This window comes from Oncorhynchus mykiss, chromosome 9 (assembly GCF_013265735.2).
Source record: "Oncorhynchus mykiss isolate Arlee chromosome 9, USDA_OmykA_1.1, whole genome shotgun sequence".
Taxonomy (NCBI): Eukaryota; Metazoa; Chordata; class Actinopteri; order Salmoniformes; family Salmonidae; genus Oncorhynchus; species Oncorhynchus mykiss.
In genome coordinates, this window is record NC_048573.1 from 50,220,154 (window position 1) to 50,243,169 (window position 23,016).

A 23,016-nucleotide genomic window follows, 5' to 3' on the forward strand; every position below is an offset into this window, starting at 1 on the left:
AGACCTGGCCGTCCCTCTAAACTTTCAGCTCATACAAGGAGAAGACTGATCAGAGATGCAGCCAAGAGGCCCATGATCACTCTGGATGAACTGCAGAGATCTACAGCTGAGGTGGGAGACTCTGTCCATAGGACAACAATCAGTCGTATATTGCACAAATCTGGCCTTTATGGAAGAGTGGCAAGAAGAAAGCCATTTCTTAAAGATATCCATAAAAAGTGTCGTTTAAAGTTTGCCACAAGCCACCTGGGAGACACACCATACATGTGGAAGAAGGTGCTCTGGTCAGATGAAACCAAAATTGAACTTTTTGGCAACAATGCAAAACGTTATGTTTGGCGTAAAAGCAACACAGCTCATCACCCTGAACACACCATGCCCACTGTCAAACATGGTGGTGGCAGCATCATGGTTTGGGCCTGCTTTTCTTCAGCAGGGACAGGGAAGATGGTTCAAATTGATGGGAAGATGGATGGAGCCAAATACAGGACCATTCTGGAAGAAAACCTGATGGAGTCTGCAAAAGACCTGAGACTGGGACGGAGATTTGTCTTCCAACAAGACAATGATCCAAAACATAAAGCAAAATCTACAATGGAATGGTTCAAAAATAAACATATCCAGGTGTTAGAATGGCCAAGTCAAAGTCCAGACCTGAATCCAATCGAGAATCTGTGGAAAGAACTGAAAACTGCTGTTCACAAATGCTCTCCATCCAACCTCACTGAGCTCGAGCTGTTTTGCAAGGAGGAATGGGAAAAAATGTCAGTCTCTCGATGTGCAAAACTGATAGAGACATACCCCAAGCGACTTACAGCTGTAATTGCAGCAAAAGGTGGCGCTACAAAGTATTAACTTAAGGGGGCTGAATAATTTTGCACGCCCAATTTTTCAGTTTTTGATTTGTTAAATAGGTTTGAAATATCCAATAAATGTCGTTCCACTTCATGATTGTGTCCCACTTGTTGTTGATTCGTCACAAAAAAATACAGTTTTATATCTTTATGTTTGAAGCCTGAAATGTGGCAAAAGGTCGCAAAGTTCAAGGGGGCCGAATACTTTCGCAAGGCACTGTATACCTGTGGATTTATATCAAGGCCTACCTTCAAACTCAGTGCCTCTTTGCTTGACATCATGGGAGAATCAAAATAAATCAGTCAAGACCTCAGAAAGAAAATGGTAGACCTCCACAAGTCTGGTTCATCCTTGGGAGCAATTTCCAAATGCCTGAAGGTACCACGTTCATCTGTACAAACAATAATATGCAAGTATAAACACCATGGGACCATGCAGCCATCCTACCGCTCAGGAAAGAGACTTGTTCTGTCTCCTAGAGATGAACGTACTTTGGTGCGAAAAGTGCAAATCAATCCCAGAACAGCAAAGGACCTTGTGAAGATGCTGGAAGAAACAGGTACAAAAGTATCTATGTCCATAGTAAAAACTAGTCCTATTTCGACATAACCTGAAAGGCCACTCAGCAAGGAAGAAGCCCCTGCTCCAAAACCGCCATAAAAAAGCCAGACTACGGTCAGACTACTGCACATGGGGAGAAAGATTGTACTTTTTGGAGAAATGTCCTCTGGTCTGATGAAACAAAAATAGAACTGTTTGGCCATAATGACCATCGTTATGTTTGGAGGAAAAAGGGGGAGGCTTGCAAGCCGAAGAACACCATCCCAACCATGAAGCACGGGGGTGGCAGCATCATGTTGTGGGGGTGCTTTGCTCCAGGAGGGACTGGTGCACTTCACAAAATAGATGGCATCATGAGGCAGGACAATTATGTGGATATATTGAAGCAACATCTCAAGACATCAGTTAAAGCTTGGTCGCAAATTGGTCTTCCAAATGGACAATGACCCCACGCATACTTCCAAATGGCTTAAGGACAACAAAGTCAAGGTATTGGAAGAACTGAAAAAGCGTGTGTGAGCAAGGAGGCCTACAAACCTGACTCAGTAACAATAGCTCTGTCAGGTGGAATAGGCCAAAATTCCCCCAACTTATTGTGGGAAGCTTGTGGAAGGCTACCCAAAACGTTTTGACCCAAGTTATAAGATTTAAAGAAAGTGCTACCAAATACTAATTGCATGTATGTAAACGTCTGACCCACTGGGAATGTGATGAAAGAAATTAAAGCTGAAATAAATCATTCTCTTGTTACGGTCATCGTTGCATGAAGAAGTGGACCAAAGCGCAGCATGGTAAGTGTTCATGATTTATTAATAGAACACTGAATGAAAAAGAGAATGAACAAAACCGAAACAGTTCTGTCTGGTGCAGACACAAAAACAGAAAATAACTACCCACAAAACACAGGTGGGAAAAGGCTACCTAAGTATGGTTCTCAATCAGAGACAACGATAGACAGCTGACCCTGATTGAGAACCACACCCGGCCAAACACACAGAAATAGAAAACATAGAATGCCCACCCCAACTCACGCCCTGACCAAACCAAAATAGAGACATAAAAAGGATCTCTAAGGTCAGGGTGTGACATCTCTCTACTATTATTCTGACATTTCACATTCTTAAAATAAAGTGGTGATCCTAACTGACCTAAAACAGGGATTTTTTACTAGGATTAAATGTCAGGAATTGTGAAAAATTTAGTTTCAATGTTTTTGGCTAAGGTGTATGTAAACTTCAGACTTCAACTGTATGAGATGGGTAACACAAGATATGTAGACATTATTCAAGTGACTAGTATTCCATTTATTTAAGTAGCCAATGATTTCAAGTCTGTAGGTAGGCAGCAGCCTCCCTGTGCTATTGATGGCTGTTTAACAGTCTGATGGCCTTGAGATAGAAGCTGTTTTTCACTCTCTCTGTCCCAGGTATGATGCACATGTACTGACATCGCCTTCTGGATGGTAGCCGGGTGAACAGGCAGTGGCTCGGGTGGTTGTTGTCTTTGATTATCTTTTTGACCTTCCTGTGACATCGGGTGCTGTAGGTGTCCTGGAGGGCTGTTAGTTTGCCCCCGGTGATGTGTTGTGCAGACTGCACCACCCTATGGAGAGCCCTGAGGTTGTGGGCGGTGCAGTTGCCATACCAGGCAGTGATACATCCTGACAAGATGCTCTCAATTGTGCATCTGTAAAAGTTTGTGAGTTTTTTTTTGTGACAAGCCAAATCTATTCAGCCTCCTGAGGTTGAAGAGGCTTTGTTGCGCCTTCGTCACCACACTGCCTGTGTGGGTGGACCATTTCAGTTTGTCCGTGATGTGTACGCCAAGGAACTTAAAACTTTCCACCTTCTCCACTGCTGTCCACTCGATGGTGATAGGGGGGTGCTCCCTCTGCTGTTTCCTGAAGTCCACGATAATCTCCTTTGTTTTGTTGACGTTGGGTGAGAAGTTGTTTTCCTGAAACCACACTCCGAGAGCCTCGTTGTTGTTGGTAATCAAACCTACTACTGTTGTGTCGTCTGCAAACTTGATGATTGAGTTGGAGGCATGGATGGCCACGCAGTCATGGGTGGACAGGGAGTACAGGACGGGGCTGAGCACGCACCCTTGTGGGGCCTCAGTGTTGAGGATCAGCAAAGTGAAGATATTGTTTCCTTCCTTCACCACCTGGGGGCAGCCCGTCAGTAAGTCCAGGACCCAATTGCACAGGGCAGGGTTGAGACCCAGGGCCTCAAACTTAATGATGAGCTTGGAGGGTACTATGGTGTTGAATTCTGAGCTGTAGTCAATGAACATCATTCTTACATAGGTATTCCTGTTGTCCAGATGGGATAGGGCAGTGTGATGGCGATTGCATCGCCTGTGGACCTATTGGGGCAGTAAGCAAATTTAAGGGGGTCTAGGGTGACAAGAGGTGATATGATCCTTGACTACTCTAACAAAGCATCCATTGAAGGTTTTAGGTAAACTGTCTGGGAGGTATGAGTATTAGTAGATGAAAGTGCAAAATTGGCATACATTAATGTCATAAATAGACAAGGTATTGAGTGTCTTAAACAAAGGTGCTGATGGAGCCAGGTAATTACAGGAAATAACCATTGGGTTTATGAAATTGTAACCTACTTTTTTTCTTCTTCATCTGTAATTTAAATATTTAATGTAACAGATATAAATGTTTATAAACAACACATTGTCCAGTTCCAAGAGATTGTATAAAAATATTGATTGGTTACTCTACAGAGTTAAAATGACTGATAATATGAGTTACATTTTCCTTTAGTTGAAGCACAGAAAGTCCCTCAAAGTCATAACCTGGAGACAGTCACAGATCAGGCCTAACAGTTATTTCCACGTGAGAGAGTTTAGACTAATTTATCTGCAACATATGTATCATTCATTCATGTATCTCGTCGTCATATTGTAGCAAACATCTCCACCCGCCTTGGAAATCCAGCCTTCTCCCTAACATCTGGGACTGGGTTTGGTAGAAAAAATACTAAATTATGGGCGAGCCTGTTCCAAATAGGGTACTGGGATAGATTTAAGCACATGCCAAATGTGATCATATATGATTCTAATACATAGAGACCAAAAGTGAAGAAAAACTGTGTATTGTAATTAAATAGATGTAATAGTTCATAGGTAACTCAGTGTAGCAATCGTATTTGTTCTTATTCGATGGTTTATTGAACAACAGTGAGTTTCAATCCCCTTGTTGAAAGTGGTACGTTCCATAAAGGGATTGCTACCCAAGCCTTTCTCCTGAAGAAAGCGAGACCATTCCTAATGGTTAGAGACTGTCATGCGATTCAAGCAGTGAATTCCCTGCTGGTTTATTTCGAGGATTTTGCACAGAATTAATGAACAAATAATTATAGGCCTATGTGATAACCGCGGGAAAAAGAACTGTACGTGGTTGTGGATGTAACTGTTGCACTTTAAATACAGGTAGGTCCATGAGCCCGTGTTTCATTGCAGATCTCATCTCACGATGCCGATGCTGGTGAGAAAGAGTAACGTTAACGTTTGATTCCGAAGCATGTTTAAAAAAAAAAAAAACATGACGGGGCTTTATATGGCTTTTAGAACACCATGCAGTTTGTATCTTGAATGTGATTATAACATATCCACAAGCAATAGTCACTAGGACTGCATGTTTCAGTTTTATCATGCCTTTTGAAAGGATGCGTGCGGGCTTTGCCTGGATGTGTAGCATAGTGTGTGATGCAAGGAGACGCCGCCGTTCCATTCAGAACAAAGGGGGCGTTAAAAACATTATTTATCAGATTGAAAAACAGATCGATTTGCCTTACATTTCATTGAAATTAACATGGGAACACCCTGGTCTTCATACATAGTTCATTTTCTTATTTACAAAACGACACATTAATTATTATCCAACATCTGCAAATATCTGATAACATCATGGGTAGGTTATTTTCCTAGAGAGTTGATTAAGCCAAAACACAGTAGACTATTATATAGATTGAATGTCAACATTAAGGTTTAATTTGGCAGATTAATGTTATCAAATTGGGAATCTGCGCTTTTTATGTGACTACAATAGTCTTCCAAGCAGGACCTGCCAATTGGATTAACCTGGCTGCCACACGAACAGGGTGTATTCGTCTTCGGGTTGTTTTCACACAGGTTACTACTGCCTGATACATCTGTAACAGCTCCTGTGATATATTGTCACGTGACTTCGCATTTGTTATCAGAAAATGTGGACGCGAATTAGAAACACATTCCCTTCTGTGAATAACTGTAATCTAATAGGCTACCCATTGCCTCAAATGTCCTTCTCAATTAGTAAGACAATGGATTTCTTCACAATGCAATTTCAAATCACGTAGCCTATTTCATCCCTATGAAATATTGACGGTTTTCGTAAGGGAGGACACTGCAGACGATACAATGTGTATTTTAACAATTAAAATTATAGCCACTGTTGACGAAAATGATGTTTAAACCATAGGTTATAGGGAGGTTGCAATTAATACAGGGCCAATGCAAGGGCCGCCCTGTTCATGTGCCACAAAATATTTGCAAAAACAAGCACTTGTCTGATGTCTGGTTGTCTTTTAATGTCAGCACAGCAGAATAATGCCAGTTTTTAGACTAATCCAGACAATATGAGATTATAAGGAAAGAAACTAATGGAGGGACTGGCCTTCACCCTTCTTTCACCCTCACTTTACCCTCCCTGTATGAATGAGTTTGAATGAAACTGTTAGTGCTTTAGCCTATTCCTCTAAGCTACAGCTAACACTCATAAATGGTAAAATTGGTGGCGAAATAAAGGCTATGGAACGCCTAATAAACTCATTTGCATACCTCTAAACCTATTGGCTCATCTATATCAGAGAGCAGATATGGTCAGCCAGTTCAGACATGCGATCTTGAAATCACCAAAGCAAGATTCTATCCTGTATTTGTCATTGTATACAAGGGGCATTAGAGTTTCATGATATCATTGGCCGAGTAAGGTCCAGGCTTAGTTGGCAAGGAGAGTCACAGACATTGGTTATAGCTTCTGTCTGCAAGCCGTTTCTCAGTTTAATATCATCCTCTCCATGGTCTGCTCCTGCTCTGCCATGGAGGTAACACACTTAGCTTTTATCTTTAATGACAACTTTTCTTTTTCCTGGGCAGGTCATTTCTTTCTCCCTCTTCCCAAAGGTAACAGCCAGGGAATGGCTTTAAAGGAAACACCCTATGTGGTTACAAATGATAGGCAACAAGTAGAGCAGAAACACATTGAGCAACCTCCAATAGATTGACCTAATAGTTACCTAATGTGTTATAGCCACACTCACAATGTGAACACCATGTGCTGAGGCTCGTGCTCACATTAAGCTTTATCTTTGAAATTCTAATGGGGAAAGTAATGGTACCAATTTCTTAATTGTCTGACCAAAGACTAAAGGGAACATCTTAATGGGAACACACACTGGTTTTCCATACCACTCTCTGCCTATGCAGTGTATTAGCCATTCCATACCCCTGTTGTTCCTTAGTTTAGTTCATGGCCCTGTGCAATAAGCTGTGCAATACGTTTGTTTCCTTTATGCAAGTGAGTGGTCTTTGGGGATTGGTTTGGGTTCATAATGAACAACATTGGGCCAGTGTCTCAGCCAGGATTCCTGTTCTCATTGCTGCTGTAATAGAGAGAGGATAGAGAGGGAACTACTGACCCTACAGGATGATAAACAGTACTAAAATAACAGAAAGAGGAAACAATCAGATGACTCTTTGACTTCCTTCGTTTGTCCCCTTTATCCACTGATGTAATGGACTTAAACTCAACAAAACAAGAAACATCCCTTTTTCAGGACCCTGTCTTTCAAAGATAATTCATATAAATCCAAATAACTTCACAGATCTTCATTGTAAAGGGTTTAAACACTGTTTCTCATGCTTGTTCAATGAACCATAAACAATTAATGAACATGCACCTGTGGAACGGTCGTTAAGACAGTAACAGCTTACAGACGGTAGGCAATTAAGGTCACAGTTATGAATCTTAGGACACCAAAAGAAAGACGCCCAGGGTCCCTGCTCATCTGAGTGAACATGCCTTAGGCATGCTGCAAGGAGGCATGAGTACTGCAGATGTGGCCAGGGCAATAAATTGCAATGTCCGTACTGTGAGACGCCGAAGACAGCGCTACAGGGAGACAGGAAGGACAGCTGATCGTCCTCGCAGTGGCAGACCGCGTGTAACAACACCTGTACAGGATCGGTACATCCAAACATCACACCTGCGGGAGAGGTACAGGATGGCAACAACAACTGCCCGAGTTACACCAGGAACGCACAATCCCTTCATCAGTGCTCAGACTGTCCGCAATATGCTGAGAGAGGCTGGACTGAGGGCTTGTAGGCCTGTTGTAAGGCAGTTCCTCACCATACATTACCGGCAACAACGTTGCCACAAACTCACCGTCGCTGGACCAGACAGGACTGGCAAAAAGTGCTCTTCACTGAAGAGTCGCGGTTTTGTCTCACCAGGGGTGATAGTTGGATTCGCGTTTATCGTCGAAGGAATGAGCGTTACACCGAGGCCTGTACTCTGGAGCTGAATCGATTTGGAGGTGGAGGGTCCGTCATGGTCAGGGGCGGTGTGTCACAGCATCATCGGACTGAGCTTGTATTCGTCCCAATACATATACATTTTTATGGCAAAAATATGACTTGATTATAAAAGGAAAGATCTTGGTGGTCCTATTCAATCCGACATTTAAGTCTTTTAGCAGACGCACTTATCCAGAGCAATTAGGGTTAAGCGCCTTGCTCAAGGGCATATTGACAGACTTGTAACCTAGTCGGTTTGGGGATTGGAAACAGTGACCTTTCGGTTACTGACCCAACACTCTTAACCACGAGGCTACCTTCCACCCTGCAGTAGTTTACTGTACGAAGTAAGAGGCCAACGGACCCCTATGTGAACTTAACTTCTTGAATCTACTTGAGACGCACATGTCCCAAGTAGGCACCTGGAAATGCAAATGCGCTACGCTAAATGCTAAATGTACTCGTTAAAACTCAAACCTTGATCAAAATTCACAAGCAGGGTATTAAATTAAAGCTACACTCGTTGTGAACCTAGCCAGCAAGTCAGATTTTTAAAATGCTTTTCGGCGAAAGCATCAGAAGCTATTATCTGATAGCATGCACCCCCCAAAATGCCAGCTCGACACGTAAACAACAGATTTTGCGATAGACGGCGCTACCCAAAACGCAGAAATAAAATATAAAACATTCATTACCTTAGACGAGCTTCTTTCTTGGCACTCCTATATGCCCCATAAACATCACTATTGGGTCTTTTTTTCGTTTAAATCGGTCCATATATACCCAAAATAGCTTTGTATTGAAGTAGTGTCATTCAGAAAAATTCATCGTTTTTAAACGCTGCGTAATTTTTTAAAATTAAAAAAGTCGACGATAAACTTTCACAAAACACTTCGAAATCCTTTTGTAATCCAACTTTAGGTATTAGTAAACGTTTATAATCTATCAAAACGATTACAGGGCGATGTCTCTTCAATAGGTCCTCACTTCAAAAACAATGCAATCTGATCTCTCCTTGAACTGCATCCGGGTGAAGACTGGAAAACTTGGGGTCAGACAGATGGATTTTCCAACAATTAATTCGATTGAAAATTAGTACAATGGCGCCATCGTGCGGAATTTGTATGAAGTGCAGGCAAATTTCCATTAAATTCTGTTGTCCTTTAACAACTGGTGGAAGTGACTTATGGAAATTATTTTTTGCTTTCAGAGAGCAGTTTTTCTTGCGTTTTTCAATGAAACACACGCTCTGTTATAGTCACAGCCGTGATTTAACCAGTTTTATAAACTTCAGAGTGTTTTCTATCCACACATACTAATCATATGCATATACTATATTCCTGGCATGAGTAGCAGGACGCTGAAAAGTTGCGCGATTTTTAACAGAATTTTCAAAAAAGGGGGGGGTAGATCTAACAGGTTTTAAGAAAATTGAGTAGGGGTGAGTGCTTTTGAAATGAACCTCTCAAATAGATTATTGGTATTGGTCATCTGTAGCCATGAGTGTACAGCATCTTTAATTTAGCAAAAAGAGCAATTTTTTTTTATCAAGCTCTGCTGACCCTCATTAGAGAAGTACGAGTGAAGAGAGAGTGGTGTTTTCAGAGTCCTTGATTAAGTGAAATGGTGTTTGCACTGATTGCTTCTTTGAGTTCACGTTTCACAGACACTCCACAGACTCTTTCCATTCCTAACCATTCATCTAAAAACATGGCCCCCTCCCATGTCCTCCTCTAAAGGATATTGAGCTTGGTGGCAGGCAGCAGCAGCCAGTCAGTATTTAAGGATGATTCTGATGTTCTCATCCCCTCCATCCTTCATCTTATCCAACTACACTAGTAGATAGACGTTCAGGTAAATAATGGTATAATGGAGAAAGAGTGGAGTTGGGCTGTCTTGGGCCTTGGAATTGCACTACACATAACTTGAACTTGCTTGTTAATTTTTATTACGTATCAGAATAGTGCAATATTGGGTGCGATCTGTTCTTATAATGTCTTAGATGTCATGTCCTGAACAAAGCCATTGGTAGGTATTGAGTAATAGCCTAGTGAATCTATAGCTTATTACATATCGCATCACAAACCCATAGGATATGTTCCACACTAGTAAGTCTTCAACTAAACCTAATCACTGTCAAATGAGCTTACTCTCGGGTGGTTAATAGTTACACACACACACACACACTATCTCTCTCTCTCTCTGTCTTTCTCTCTCTCTCTCTCTCTCTCTCTCTCGCTGGTCTTATTTCCCGCTGAGGTTTCATATGTTATTTACAGTTGTTATTTAAGTCAATCATTGGAGTCTGCTTTTCAATTCAGCCGTAGCACCATCCCTGCTTTAGAATTCTGAGATTCCAGGTCCTGATTTTCTGCTAGGGCATTCAGCTTTAAATGGCACCAGTGTTCCTCTCTCTACTGTGGTAATGAAATCATTGTGACTGCTGCTCAATAGTATTCCACAAGTCAGAAAATGTACTACAATACTGCATTGTATTGTTTTTGCGCTGAATTTAAAGGCAGCAAGGGGCCTCACCTATTCTGTTTCAGAACTTCGCGAGTGCTTTGTTGAGTCACAGACGTGTAAGGGAAGGGTGCATCCACTATCTTCAGAATTGCTCTTTTGCAGTAGATTCCTATCTGCCCCTGAGCATTTTTTGCAGCAGATAGATATTTTGTATTCATTGAAACGTTCTACCATTTGTTATGAAACTTAAAACACTCAGGGGCAGATTTTTCAAATAGTGGCTGCTAATGAGAAAGTGTTGCACTGATCTTTGCAGGGGGAATGATTCTATCCATTCTCTGTATTCATGAAGCATAGTCATTGTCATGAGGGTATGTATGGGTGGATGAAAGAGAAAAAAACATTAGAAAATCTCACTTTTCACACGAGACTATCACTAGGAGAGGTCTTGCAATGTCATTCTTATCCATGCGTATCCATTTAGACCTGTGAGCACAAATAAATCATTTCTCACAATGAAGGTAATCAGTTTTGATAGAAGTGCTATTTTGGGGTGCATCTATTTGCGAAACAAAGGATTTGATATCCCCAACTGTTGTCGAATGTGACATAAAATGCATTAAAGGAGAGTAGGTAATGCTAGTAAGACACAATTATTTTCTGGAAAAACACTATTACATGGATGATTGGATTTGTGATGAGTTCCTGTTTTTTCATGCCCTCTCTGTAACTACTTCATGATGACTCATAATCAGTGAGGTCAGAGACATGTCTTCAAAGATGTTTACACTCACAGACAGCAACCTAACAAAGCTACTGTTATTATTGTGAGTTAACATCAATATCAAAACTCACCAAACACTGTGGACACTAAATGAGCTGACGATAGAGTATCGTGCACACCTCACCCAGAGAACAAAGTAGCGGTTAGTAAGAGCTAGAGGTGCTGTCTGTGTGCTGCTAATACCTTAAACCCCAAACTGCTGAAATGTGTCAGATGACTGAAGGCCCATTCTTCCTGTGTTCCAACTTCCTATCCCGGTCCTAGATCATTATCCCAGCACTAGAGCATTATCCTGTTGTCGGTTACTAATATATCGCAGCACAGACATCTTGGTGTAATTTACCCCTGTACATTTGTGTATCTTCTGTTGTCGTCACGTTCTCTTTTCTTAGTAGCGATACTTTCTAATTAACAAATGTGCTCTGGATTAGTGTTGGTGATGGCTGTAAAAGTTTATTAGCAATCCATTGAGTGAGGGGAGCGGGAGTGACAATCCCTGGCACCAGCAGAAGCCCTAGGATCAATACACTCCCCCAAACCTCCCTCACACACACACAACTGTCTCAGTGGCTGACTCGCACATTTAGTCATTAATACCTCAAAATGGACTACAGTGAGGAGTTCACCAACTCCTTGAATGTGATTTTTCTCACGCTAATTAATTTTTGGAGTGCATGAAGCCCATTAAACTTTGAAGAGCGGACGCTATTTACTTGTGCATACAATCCATTGCCTGTTGTAATGTGCTTGTTTTTTTATTGTTCAGGCCTTATTTGTAAAAGAGACTTTCGTCTCAATATGACTTCCCTGTCGAAATTAAGGTAATATCCTTTATCCTATCCTATCCTAACCAACATTTATTTTTCATTTCAGACATGAACCACTGAAGCTGAGACGGACAAGGACTGCAATAAGCTCACGTGACGAGCTCTATTCTCCCACCACCAAAAGATCTCAATCATGACACCCAAATGGCTGGTTATTTTCCTTTTTCTACAATCTGGGACCGAAAATGCATTCCCTATGGCCCCGACCAAGCTTCCCCCTGAGACAGGCACCTACAGGGTCACAGACACAAGCCTCACTCATCTCACAGTGCACAGCCGGACGGGAGAGGTCTATGTGGGAGCAGTGAACCGGGTCTATAAGCTGTCTGCCAACCTAACAGAGCTGCGTTCACACATGACTGGCCCTGTGGATGACAACGCCAAATGTTACCCCCCTCCCAGCGTCCGAGCTTGTGCACATAAACTGGAGTCCTCTGACAACGTCAACAAGTTGCTGCTGGTTGATTACGCTGGCAACCGCCTGGTAGCATGTGGAAGCATCTGGCAGGGTGTTTGTCAGTTCCTGCGGCTGGAGGACCTCTTCAAGCTGGGAGAGCCCCACCACCGCAAGGAGCATTACCTCTCTGGAGCCAGGGAGGCTGACGGCATGGCAGGAGTGGTGGTTGACAGAACAGAAGGGAAGTGGAAAAATGAGAAGAAGGGGGCTAGCCGGCTGTTTATCGGGGCAGCCATCGATGGCAAGTCAGAGTATTTCCCTACCCTGTCCAGCCGTAAACTGGTCGCTGATGAAGAGAGTGTTAACATGTTCAGTCTGGTCTACCAGGACGAGTTTGTGTCCTCACAAATCAAGATACCCTCCGACACTCTGTCCCTCTACCCGGCGTTTGACATTTACTACGTGTATGGATTCTCCAGCCGTACTTACATCTATTTCCTGACGTTGCAGTTGGACACACAGCTCACCCAGATGGATGCCACCGGTGAAAAGTTCTTCACCTCCAAGATAGTGCGGATGTGTTCCAATGACACCGAGTTCTACTCTTACGTGGAGTTCCCCCTGGGTTGCACCAAGGATGGGGTGGAGTACCGGCTGGTCCAGTCTGCCTACAAGCACCGTCCAGGTCGGATGCTGGCCCAGGCCTTGGGGCTGTCTGAGGACGAGGATGTGCTGTTTGTGGTGTTTTCCCAGGGCCAGAAGAACCGGGCCAACCCGCCTCGGGAAACGGTCCTGTGTCTCTTTACCCTGCATCAGATCAACCTGGCCATGAGGGAGAGGATCAAGTCGTGCTACCGTGGGGAAGGCAAGCTGTCCCTGCCCTGGCTGCTCAACAAGGAGCTACCCTGCATCAACACGGTGAGTCATCACCATTTCTTTTTAGTAATTCCACTTCAAATGAAGTACTTCTATCCAGCCTCAGGCCCTAGCCCCAAAGGCAATATTCTGCTGGGTTTACTTGCATATTTCATCCATACCTCATTAACTTAAATAGCCCAAATGCCCTATGAATATATTGAAACATTTAAAGCCAGGCACCAGAGATTTTTGCATCTACTTATACATTTTGAGATTTTGGGTTGTTTTGGTACTTTAATATGAGTACTATATGAGTTCAAAAAGTAAATGTCAAAATGTCAAAAACTTAATGTAAATGTATATTTTATTTAGTTGATCATACTACCGACATTAACATTTCATTAATTTTAAACACTTTTAAATGGACATACATCCATCATTTCAAGAGCTCTCTACATTGAATCACACATAATTGTAAAGGCCATTTAATAGAGAAATCAAATCAAAACAAATCAAATTTTATTTGTCACATACACATGGTTAGCAGATGTTAATGCGAGTGTAGCGAAATGCTTGTGCTTCTAGTTCCGACAATGCAGTAATAACAAGTAATCTAACTAACAATTCCAAAACTACTGTCTTGTACACAGTGTAAGGGGATAAAGAATATGTACATAAGGATATATGAATGAGTGATGGTACAGAGCAGCATAGGCAAGATACAGTAGATGGTATCGAGTACAGTATGTACAAATGAGATGAGTATGTAAACAAAGTGGCATAGTTTAAAGTGGCTAGTGATACATGTATTACATAAGGATACAGTCGATGATATAGAGTACAGTATATGCGTATGCATATGAGATGAATAATGTAGGGTAAGTAACATTATATAAGGTAGCATTGTTTAAAGTGGCTAGTGATATATTTACATCATTTCCCATCAATTCCCATTATTAAAGTGGCTGGAGTTGAGTCAGTGTCAGTGTGTTGGCAGCAGCCACTCAGTGTTAGTGGTGGCTGTTTAACAGTCTGATGGCCTTGAGATAGAAGCTGTTTTTCAGTCTCTTGGTCCCAGCTTTGATGCACCTGTACTGACCTCGCCTTCTGGATGATAGCGGGGTGAACAGGCAGTGGCTCGGGTGGTTGATGTCCTTGATGATCTTTATGGCCTTCCTGTGACATCGGGTGGTGTAGGTGTCCTGGAGGGCAGGTAGTTTGCCCCCGGTGATGCGTTGTGCAGACCTCACTACCGTCTGGAGAGCCTTACGGTTGAGGGCGGTGCAGTTGCCATACCAGGCGGTGATACAGCCCGCCAGGATGCTCTCGATTGTGCATCTGTAGAAGTTTGTGAGTGCTTTTGGTGACAAGCCGAATTTCTTCAGCCTCCTGAGGTTGAAGAGGCGCTGCTGCGCCTTCTTCACGATGCTGTCTGTGTGAGTGGACCAATTCAGTTTGTCTGTGATGTGTATGCCGAGGAACTTAACACTTGCTACCCTCTCCACTACTGTTCCATCGATGTGGATAGGGGGGTGTTCCCTCTGCTGTTTCCTGAAGTCCACAATCATCTCCTTAGTTTTGTTGACGTTGAGTGCGAGGTTATTTTCCTGACACCACACTCCGAGGGCCCTCACCTCCTCCCTGTAGGCCGTCTCGTCGTTGTTGGTAATCAAGCCTACCACTGTTGTGTCGTCCGCAAACTTGATGATTGAGTTGGAGGCGTGCGTGGCCACGCAGTCGTGGGTGAACAGGGAGTACAGGAGAGGGCTCAGAACGCACCCTTGTGGGGCCCCAGTGTTGAGGATCAGCGGGGAGGAGATGTTGTTGCCTACCCTCACCACCTGGGGGGCGGCCCGTCAGGAAGTCCAGTACCCAGTTGCACAGGGCGGGGTCGAGACCCAGGGTCTCGAGCTTGATGACGAGCTTGGAGGGTACTATGGTGTTGAATGCCGAGCTGTAGTCGATGAACAGCATTCTCACATAGGTATTCCTCTTGTCCAGATGGGTTAGGGCAGTGTGCAGTGTGGTTGAGATTGCATCGTCTGTGGACCTATTTGGGTGGTAAGCAAATTGGAGTGGGTCTAGGGTGTCAGGTAGGTTGGAGGTGATATGGTCCTTGACTAGTCTCTCAAAGCACTTCATGATGACGGATGTGAGTGCTACGGGGCGGTAGTCGTTTAGCTCAGTTACCTTAGCTTTCTTGGGAACAGGAACAATGGTGGCCCTCTTGAAGCATGTGGGAACAGCAGACTGGTATAGGGATTGATTGAATATGTCCGTAAACACACCGGCCAGCTGGTCTGCGCATGCTCTGAGGGCGCGGCTGGGGATGCCGTCTGGGCCTGCAGCCTTGCGAGGGTTAACACGTTTAAATGTCTTACTCACCTCGGCTGCAGTGAAGGAGAGACCGCATGTTTTCGTTGCAGGCCGTGTCAGTGGCACTGTATTGTCCTCAAAGCGGGCAAAAAAGTTATTTAGTCTGCCTGGGAGCAAGACATCCTGGTCCGTGACTGGGCTGGATTTCTTCCTGTAGTCCGTGATTGACTGTAGACCCTGCCACATGCCTCTTGTGTCTGAGCCGTTGAATTGAGATTCTACTTTGTCTCTGTACTGGCGCTTAGCTTGTTTGATAGCCTTGCGAAGGGAATAGCTGCACTGTTTGTATTCGGTCATGTTACCAGACACCTTGCCCTGATTAAAAGCAGTGGTTCGCGCTTTCAGTTTCACACGAATGCTGCCATCAATCCACGGTTTCTGGTTAGGGAATGTTTTAATCGTTGCTATGGGAACGACATCTTCAACGCACGTTCTAATGAACTCGCACACCGAAATGTTAGAAACTGGAGTATATACAGTACTAACTTACTTTTAAGAGATAGTGATTGGGTCAAAATAGGCGTTTGGCGATTGGTAGGCTAAATTCAGTGTACTTGCCTTTAACTGCCATTTCCCGAAAGTTAGACTCTTCCCACACGCCAAGAGATTTTTCTCAGCTTCAGAAGCATCTACATTCACCGAAGTTTTGTGGTTATCCTTACATATATTCTCCAGTCTTACTCAGAGGGAATTGATAACATTTTCTTGAAACAATTTGCCAGAAATGCATTTTTACCTACGTCTTTAGTATTTTACAGCTAGAAAGAATAAAAAAGGACATATCAATAATTTGGGCTAAGTAAGTCCTGTCCTGGAGATGTCTTAACCAAAATATTAAGGCTGTCTTTATCCCGTGTCCCCAAAAATGTATTTGTGTTATATGCAAATATGCTCAAATGTGATGAGATATCACCTCATATGAAGATTTTATACAATATTTCAGAATTGTAATCAGGGGGGGAAAAAATAATCTGATCGTTTCATTCTGAACAGAACCATATTTTATTTTTTCCCCCCAATGTTCTGACCAGCAAAATAAAGTTTTGAACCAGTTTCGAACCAAAAAAAAGTCACGGTTTGTATCGTTCCTTTCTGTTCCTTTTTAAACCTATGAAATATACATTTTTATTTAATTTACATTTAGCTCGACATTCAATTATTTCTAGGGATGCACAATATATCGGTGAACATATCGGAATCGGCCAATATTAGCTAAAAATGCCAACATCTAGTCTAGTTTAACGGCAATGTGAAAAACCGATGTCAAAGCTGACGTGCATACCTATATAACGTAGGTACATGACTTAATGACGCCACTTAAAATTTTGTGCTACACGTGCAACACAGCATTCCTAAGCTAGCCCACAATGTCTGCGGTGTGGCTTGAGCAGTCAACAAGTCGAGCAGTCACTTGAAAAGTAAGAACATTTCAGCGAGACAATTCGAAGGCGAAATCCATTAACTCCAAGATAATGTAATTCATTGCCCTTGACAATCAACCATTCTCTGTCGTGGGTGATGTTGGCTTTCGCGACTGGTCAAGCACTGGTACACACTAACGTTACCAAGTGCGCTACTGTTCAGATGTTGCCCTACCGGAGTTACACAGGAGTGGCGTCACTGCTATTAGCTTCACGACATACTATGGAACGCCGTTTGGGTCTTTGCGTGTCAAAAAAGATCCACGTCAAATAACACTATTTGACGAGTTAAATAAGCTTTTACTATGACACGTCAAATAACACAGTTCTATTATAGAATGTTGTGTGTTCTGAATTTGCAAGTGCAAGCCAAGCGCCACCACTACTATCAGTAGCACTGTCAAAACTGTACAAAAAAGTCTGCAAACAAGCAAACACCGGCCACGAACGATATGTTTACAATGCCACGTTGGTAATAAAGCATTATTTTGTCGACCGCAACTTCTGGGGTAGCTAGATAGCTTTAGCTTGGTACCTAGATAGCACCAATACAACCAGCCTGAAAACAATGACCAGTAGAAACTGCAGTCATTTTCACTTGATTTAGGAATCCTTGTGAGTAAGTATTAGCTAGGTAGCCACTTGTTGTTTGCCTATTGAAATTGAACTTCAGTTCTTGAAAATAAATAGCTAGCCAGTTACTTAACCCTGTTGCCCAAAGCTAACCTAATAAGCAGCTAGCTAGCTTCATCTGGCTAGTGAAGCTCGACCTAACTGGGTTATGTGTTGTGAAGCTAGCCACAATAAGGATTAGGCACAATTGTGGAATTTGCTGTTTGCTTTCAAAATAAAAGTACCTCTTTGAGTGATGCAGAAGGATACAATTGGTGGAATCATGCCATATTTAGACTAGATAATATTAAACAAGGTTGGAATGTGAAGCAATGACATAGGGTATCAGTCTACTCGGTGACACATACAGAACACAATTGTGAAGAGTTTACGCAAATATTAGCGTTGTAGCTCTTATCGCGGGACTGTGACTGTGAAATCACCTCCCCATTCAGCCTATTGTGTGTATTGACATTCATATTGCACTGTACAGCTTTACATAAGGATTGTGGATCAATGAAATGGGGTAACAGTCTACTTAATACCCAATATATTTTTTCCCAATGTCCTCCTCAGAGTTATCAGACTTCAAAACATCCACACAGTATTGTTTTTCCTTGGGAATAGTATTGAATACACACAGGTTGACAATAAATGTGTCTCAATTCACCGGTGTTTCAGAGTCCCGCAATAAGAGCTACGATGCTAATTTTCTTTGGGTGTCACTGAGTAGACTGATAACCCATGTCATTGATCCACATTCCATAGATAAGGCTGTACAGTGAAATAAGTATGCCCCCAACACAATTCTAAAGTATAATACATCCAGTGTGATTTCAACAGATTTTTGTCAACTTAACAAATAACTGTCTTTTGTTGATTTTATATAACAACATTCCAACCTCGTTTATGATCTATTAAATTATGGCATAATTCTTCTATTTGCATTCATTTGCATCACTGTCAATGACATACTTTTATTTTGTAGGCTAACCGCAAAGTCCACTATTGTGGCTAATCCTTATTGTGGCTAGCTTCATATAGATGGGTCCGACCACCATTAATCAAATAAGAACTGTCTTATAAATTAGGGTTATTTTAGATGATGACACCTAGCTTTATAGTTAGCTAGCTAACTATAGACACTGAAACATATTATGTTGTTTTGTTATGTTTTGGGGGAAGAACTGTCACGATCGTTATAAGGAGTGGACCAAGATGCCGCATGATATGTTTCCATCCTTTTATTTTGAAGAGAAACTCAAAGAACAAAAACAATAAAGCAAAAAAAACTAAACGTGAAGCTCAAAGTAGTGCTCGCAGGCAACTATACCTAGACAATATCCCACAAAGCACAATGGGGAAATGGCTAAACCACCCTAGTCACTGTCACGCCACAACCAACATAGAGAATAAACAGCTCTCTATGGTCAGGGCGTGACAGTACCCCCCCCCCAAAGGTGCGGACTCAATAGGGGAGGGTCCGGGTTGGCATCTACCGTCGGGGGAGGCTCGCAGATACGTCATCCTCCATCGGACCCTAGATTGTCGCCGGAGGAACCGGACCGTGGATCGTCGCCGGAGGCGTCAGACTGGGGATCGTCGCCGTGGGAACCGGACCGTAAGATCGTCGCCGGGGACTCCAGACCGTGGATCATCGCCGGAGGAACTGGACTGTGGATCGTCGCCGGAGGCACCGGACCGTGGATCGTTGCCAGAGGAACCGGACCGAACTGGGAACCCCTGTTGGGGGCTCTGGACTGCATACCGTCACTGAAGACTCTGAACTGCCGACTGTCGCAGGAAGCTCTGGACCGCAGACCGTCGCTGGAGACTCTGGACTGCAGAGCGTCGGTGAAGACTCTGGACCGCAGACTGTCGCTAGAGGCTCTGGACTGCCGACCGTCTCTGGTGGTTCCGGACTGTTGACCATCTCAGGAGGTTCTGGACCGTGGACCGTCTCAGGAGGTTCCGGACCGCGGACCGTCTCAAGAGGTTCCGGACTATGGACCGTCGTTGGAGGTTCCGGACTGTGAATAGTCTCAGGAGGTTCCGGACTGTGGACCATCGTTGGAGGTTTCGGACTGTGAAACGTCGCCTGAAGCTCTGGGCTGGGAACTGTCACCGGAAGCTCTGGACTGGGAACTGTCACCGGAAGCTCTGGACTGGGAACTGTCTCCGGAAGCTCTGGACTGGAAACTGTCGCCGGAAGCTCTGGACTGGGAACTGTCACCGGAAGCTCTGGACTGTGGAGGCGCACTGGAGGCCTGATGCATGGGGCCGGTACAGGTGGCACCGGGCTGGTGACACGCACCTCAGGGCGAGTGCGGGGAAGAGGCACAGGACGTACTGGACTGTGGACATGCACTGGAGGTCTGGAGCGTAGAGCAGGCACAATGCGTCCTTGACAAATGACCAAATGACCACAAATGACCACACGGCAAGTGCGGGAAGCTGGCACAGGACGCACTGGGCTGTGAAAGCGCACTGGGGATACAGCGCATAGAGCCGGCGCAGGATATCCTGGACCGAGGAGGCACACTGGAGAACAGGCGCGCTGAGCCGGCACAACCCGTCCTAGACAGATACCCACTTTAGCACGACAAGTGCAAGGAGTTGGCACAGAACGCACCTGAGCTGTGAATGCGCACTGGAGACACAGTGCGTATCACCGCAAAACATGGTGCCTGACCGGTCACACGCTCCCCACGGTGAGTACAGGGAGTTGGCTCTGGTTTAAAACCTGGCTCCGATCTTCTCCCACGTCCAGGATCCCTTACCATCCAAGATATCCTCCCATGTCCAGGATGTCTGCTCCTCCTGGCCACGCTGCTCGTTTCTTTTTGGCACGGACAATATTTGATATCGCTTTCGGCCAAAAATGTCATATCGGTGCATCACAAATTATTTCACCAGTCAGCGTGGCTAGATCAGCTTGCTGTGGACCTGATAAGCAATTCAATCTGTATAGGAAAGTCGTGAAAAGCAAATTGTATTTTGCCGTAACAGCATGGTTAATCAGAATGAAAGACAAACACACACCAGTCAGAGTGTAGGACGCAAGATGCAGCTGACATTTTGAGGGAGAGGCGAGAGAATGGAGGAAGCTTGCCTTAATGTGCTGGACATCTTGTTATGACATGCATTATCTGAAATAGGCCTAAATAATTATACATACGGAGAAGCAGCTTCTATGGAAGAACTTTTATTGTCTTTAAACTTCCAAGTTGGTTTGACTTTGGACTAGAGGTCGACCAATTATTCGGAATGGCCGATTAATTAGGGCCGATTTCAGGTTTTCATAACAATCGGAAATCGATTCGGCTGATTTTGCCGATTTTTTTAACATTTATTTTTTATACATCTTTATTTAATGTTTATTTAACTAGGCAAGTAAGTTAAGAACACATTCTTATTTTCAATGACGGCCTAGGAACGGTGGGTTAACTGCCTTGTCAGCTCAGGGATTCAATCTTGCAACCTTACGGTTAACTAGTCCAACGCTCTAACCACCTGCCTCACGAGGAGACCGCCTGTTACGCGAATGCAGTAAGAAGCCAAGGTAAGTTGCTAGCTAGCATCAAACTTAATCAATCATAATCACTAGTTATAACTACACATGGTTGATGATATTACTAGTTTATCTTGCGTGTCCTGCATTGAATATAATCGATGCAGTGCGCATTCGCGAAAAAGGACTGTCGTTGCTCCAACGTGTACCTAACCATAAACACCAAATGCCTTTCTTAAAATCAATACACAGAAGTTTATATTTTTAAACCTGCATATTTAGCTAAAGGAAATCCAGGTTTGCAGGCAATATTAACCAGGTGAAATTGTGTCACTTCTCTTGCATTCATTGCACGCAGAGTCAGGGTATATGCAACAGTTTGGGCCGCCTGGCTCATTGCAAACTAATTTGCCAAAATTTTACGTAATTATGACATAACATTGAAGGTTGTGCAATGTAACAAGAATATTTAGACTGATGGATGCCACCCGGTAGATAAAATACGTAACGGTTCCGTATTTCACTGAAAGAATAAACGTCTTGTTTTCGAGATGATAGTTTCTGGATTTGACCATATTAATGACCTAAGGCTCGCATTTCTGTGTGTTATTATGTTGTAATTAAGTCTATGATTTGATAGAGCAGTCAGACTGAGCGATGGTAAGCACCAGCAGGCTCATAAGCATTCATTAAAACAGCACTTTTGTGCGTTTTGCCAGCAGCTCTGCTGTTTATGACTTCAAGCCTATCAACTCCCGAGATTAGGCTGGTGTAACGATGTGATGTAAAATGGCTAGCTAGTTAGCAGGGTGCGCGCTAATAGCGTTTCAAACGTCACTCGCTCTGAGACTTTGAGTAGTTGTTCCCCTTGCTCTGCATGGGTAATGCTGCTTCGAGGGTGGCTGTTGTCGTTGTGTTCCTGGTTCGAGCCCAGGTAGGAGTGAGGAGAGGTACGGAAGCTATACTGTTACACTGGCAATACTAAAGTGCCAATAAGAACATCCAATAGTCAAAGGTATATGAAATACAAATGGTATAGAGAGAAATAGTCCTATAATTCCTATAATAACTACAACCTAAAATGTCTTATCTGGGAATATTGAAGACTTGTGTTAAAAGGAACATCCAGCTTTCATATGATCTCATGTTCTGAGCAAGGAACTTAAACGTTAGCTTTCTTACATGGCACATATTGCACTTTTACTTTCTTCTCCAACACTTTGTTTTTGCATTATTTAAACCAAATTGAACATGTTTCATTATTTATTTGAGGCTAAATTGATTTTATTGATGTATAATATTAAGTTAAAATAAGTGTTTCTTGTAATTGTTGTAATTGTCATTATTACAAATAAATGTAAAAAAATCGGCCGATTAATCGGTATAGGCTTTTTCTGTCCTCCAATAATCGGTATCGGTATCGGCGTTGAAAAATCATAATTGGTCGACCTCTACTTTGGACCAGAACATATGTTAGCTAACTAGCTAGCTAGCTAACAAGATTGTGTGTGTAGAGCATCACTATAATAAAAAAAATATTTTTAACCTTTATTTAACTGGGCAAGTCAGTTAAGAACAAATTCTTATTTTCAATGACGGCCTAGGAACAGTGGGTGTAACTGCCTTGTTCAGGGGCAGGATGACAGATTTTTAACTTGTCAGCTTTTTTTGGTAAATATATATATCCATACACGCATGCATACATATACTCATATATACAGTGCCTTGCGGCCCCCTTGAACTTTGCGACCTTTTGTCACATTTCAGGCTTC

The 23,016-nt window shown here is 43.2% G+C and overlaps 1 protein-coding gene across 2 annotated transcripts in view; it reads left to right on the forward strand.

The window, feature by feature from the left end:
- The first annotated feature begins 4,690 nt into the window (after positions 1–4,690).
- Positions 4,691–23,016, forward strand: part of LOC110532305 (plexin A3) — a 134,520-nt gene continuing 116,194 nt past the window's right edge. For both annotated transcript variants that reach the window (XM_036988238.1, XM_036988239.1), the window contains exons 1-2: positions 4,691–4,863; positions 12,116–13,384. In XM_036988238.1, the coding sequence (XP_036844133.1) occupies positions 12,203–13,384 (1,182 nt within the window). In that variant the 5' untranslated portion in view covers positions 4,691–4,863; positions 12,116–12,202. The remainder of the gene's footprint in view (positions 4,864–12,115; positions 13,385–23,016) is intronic.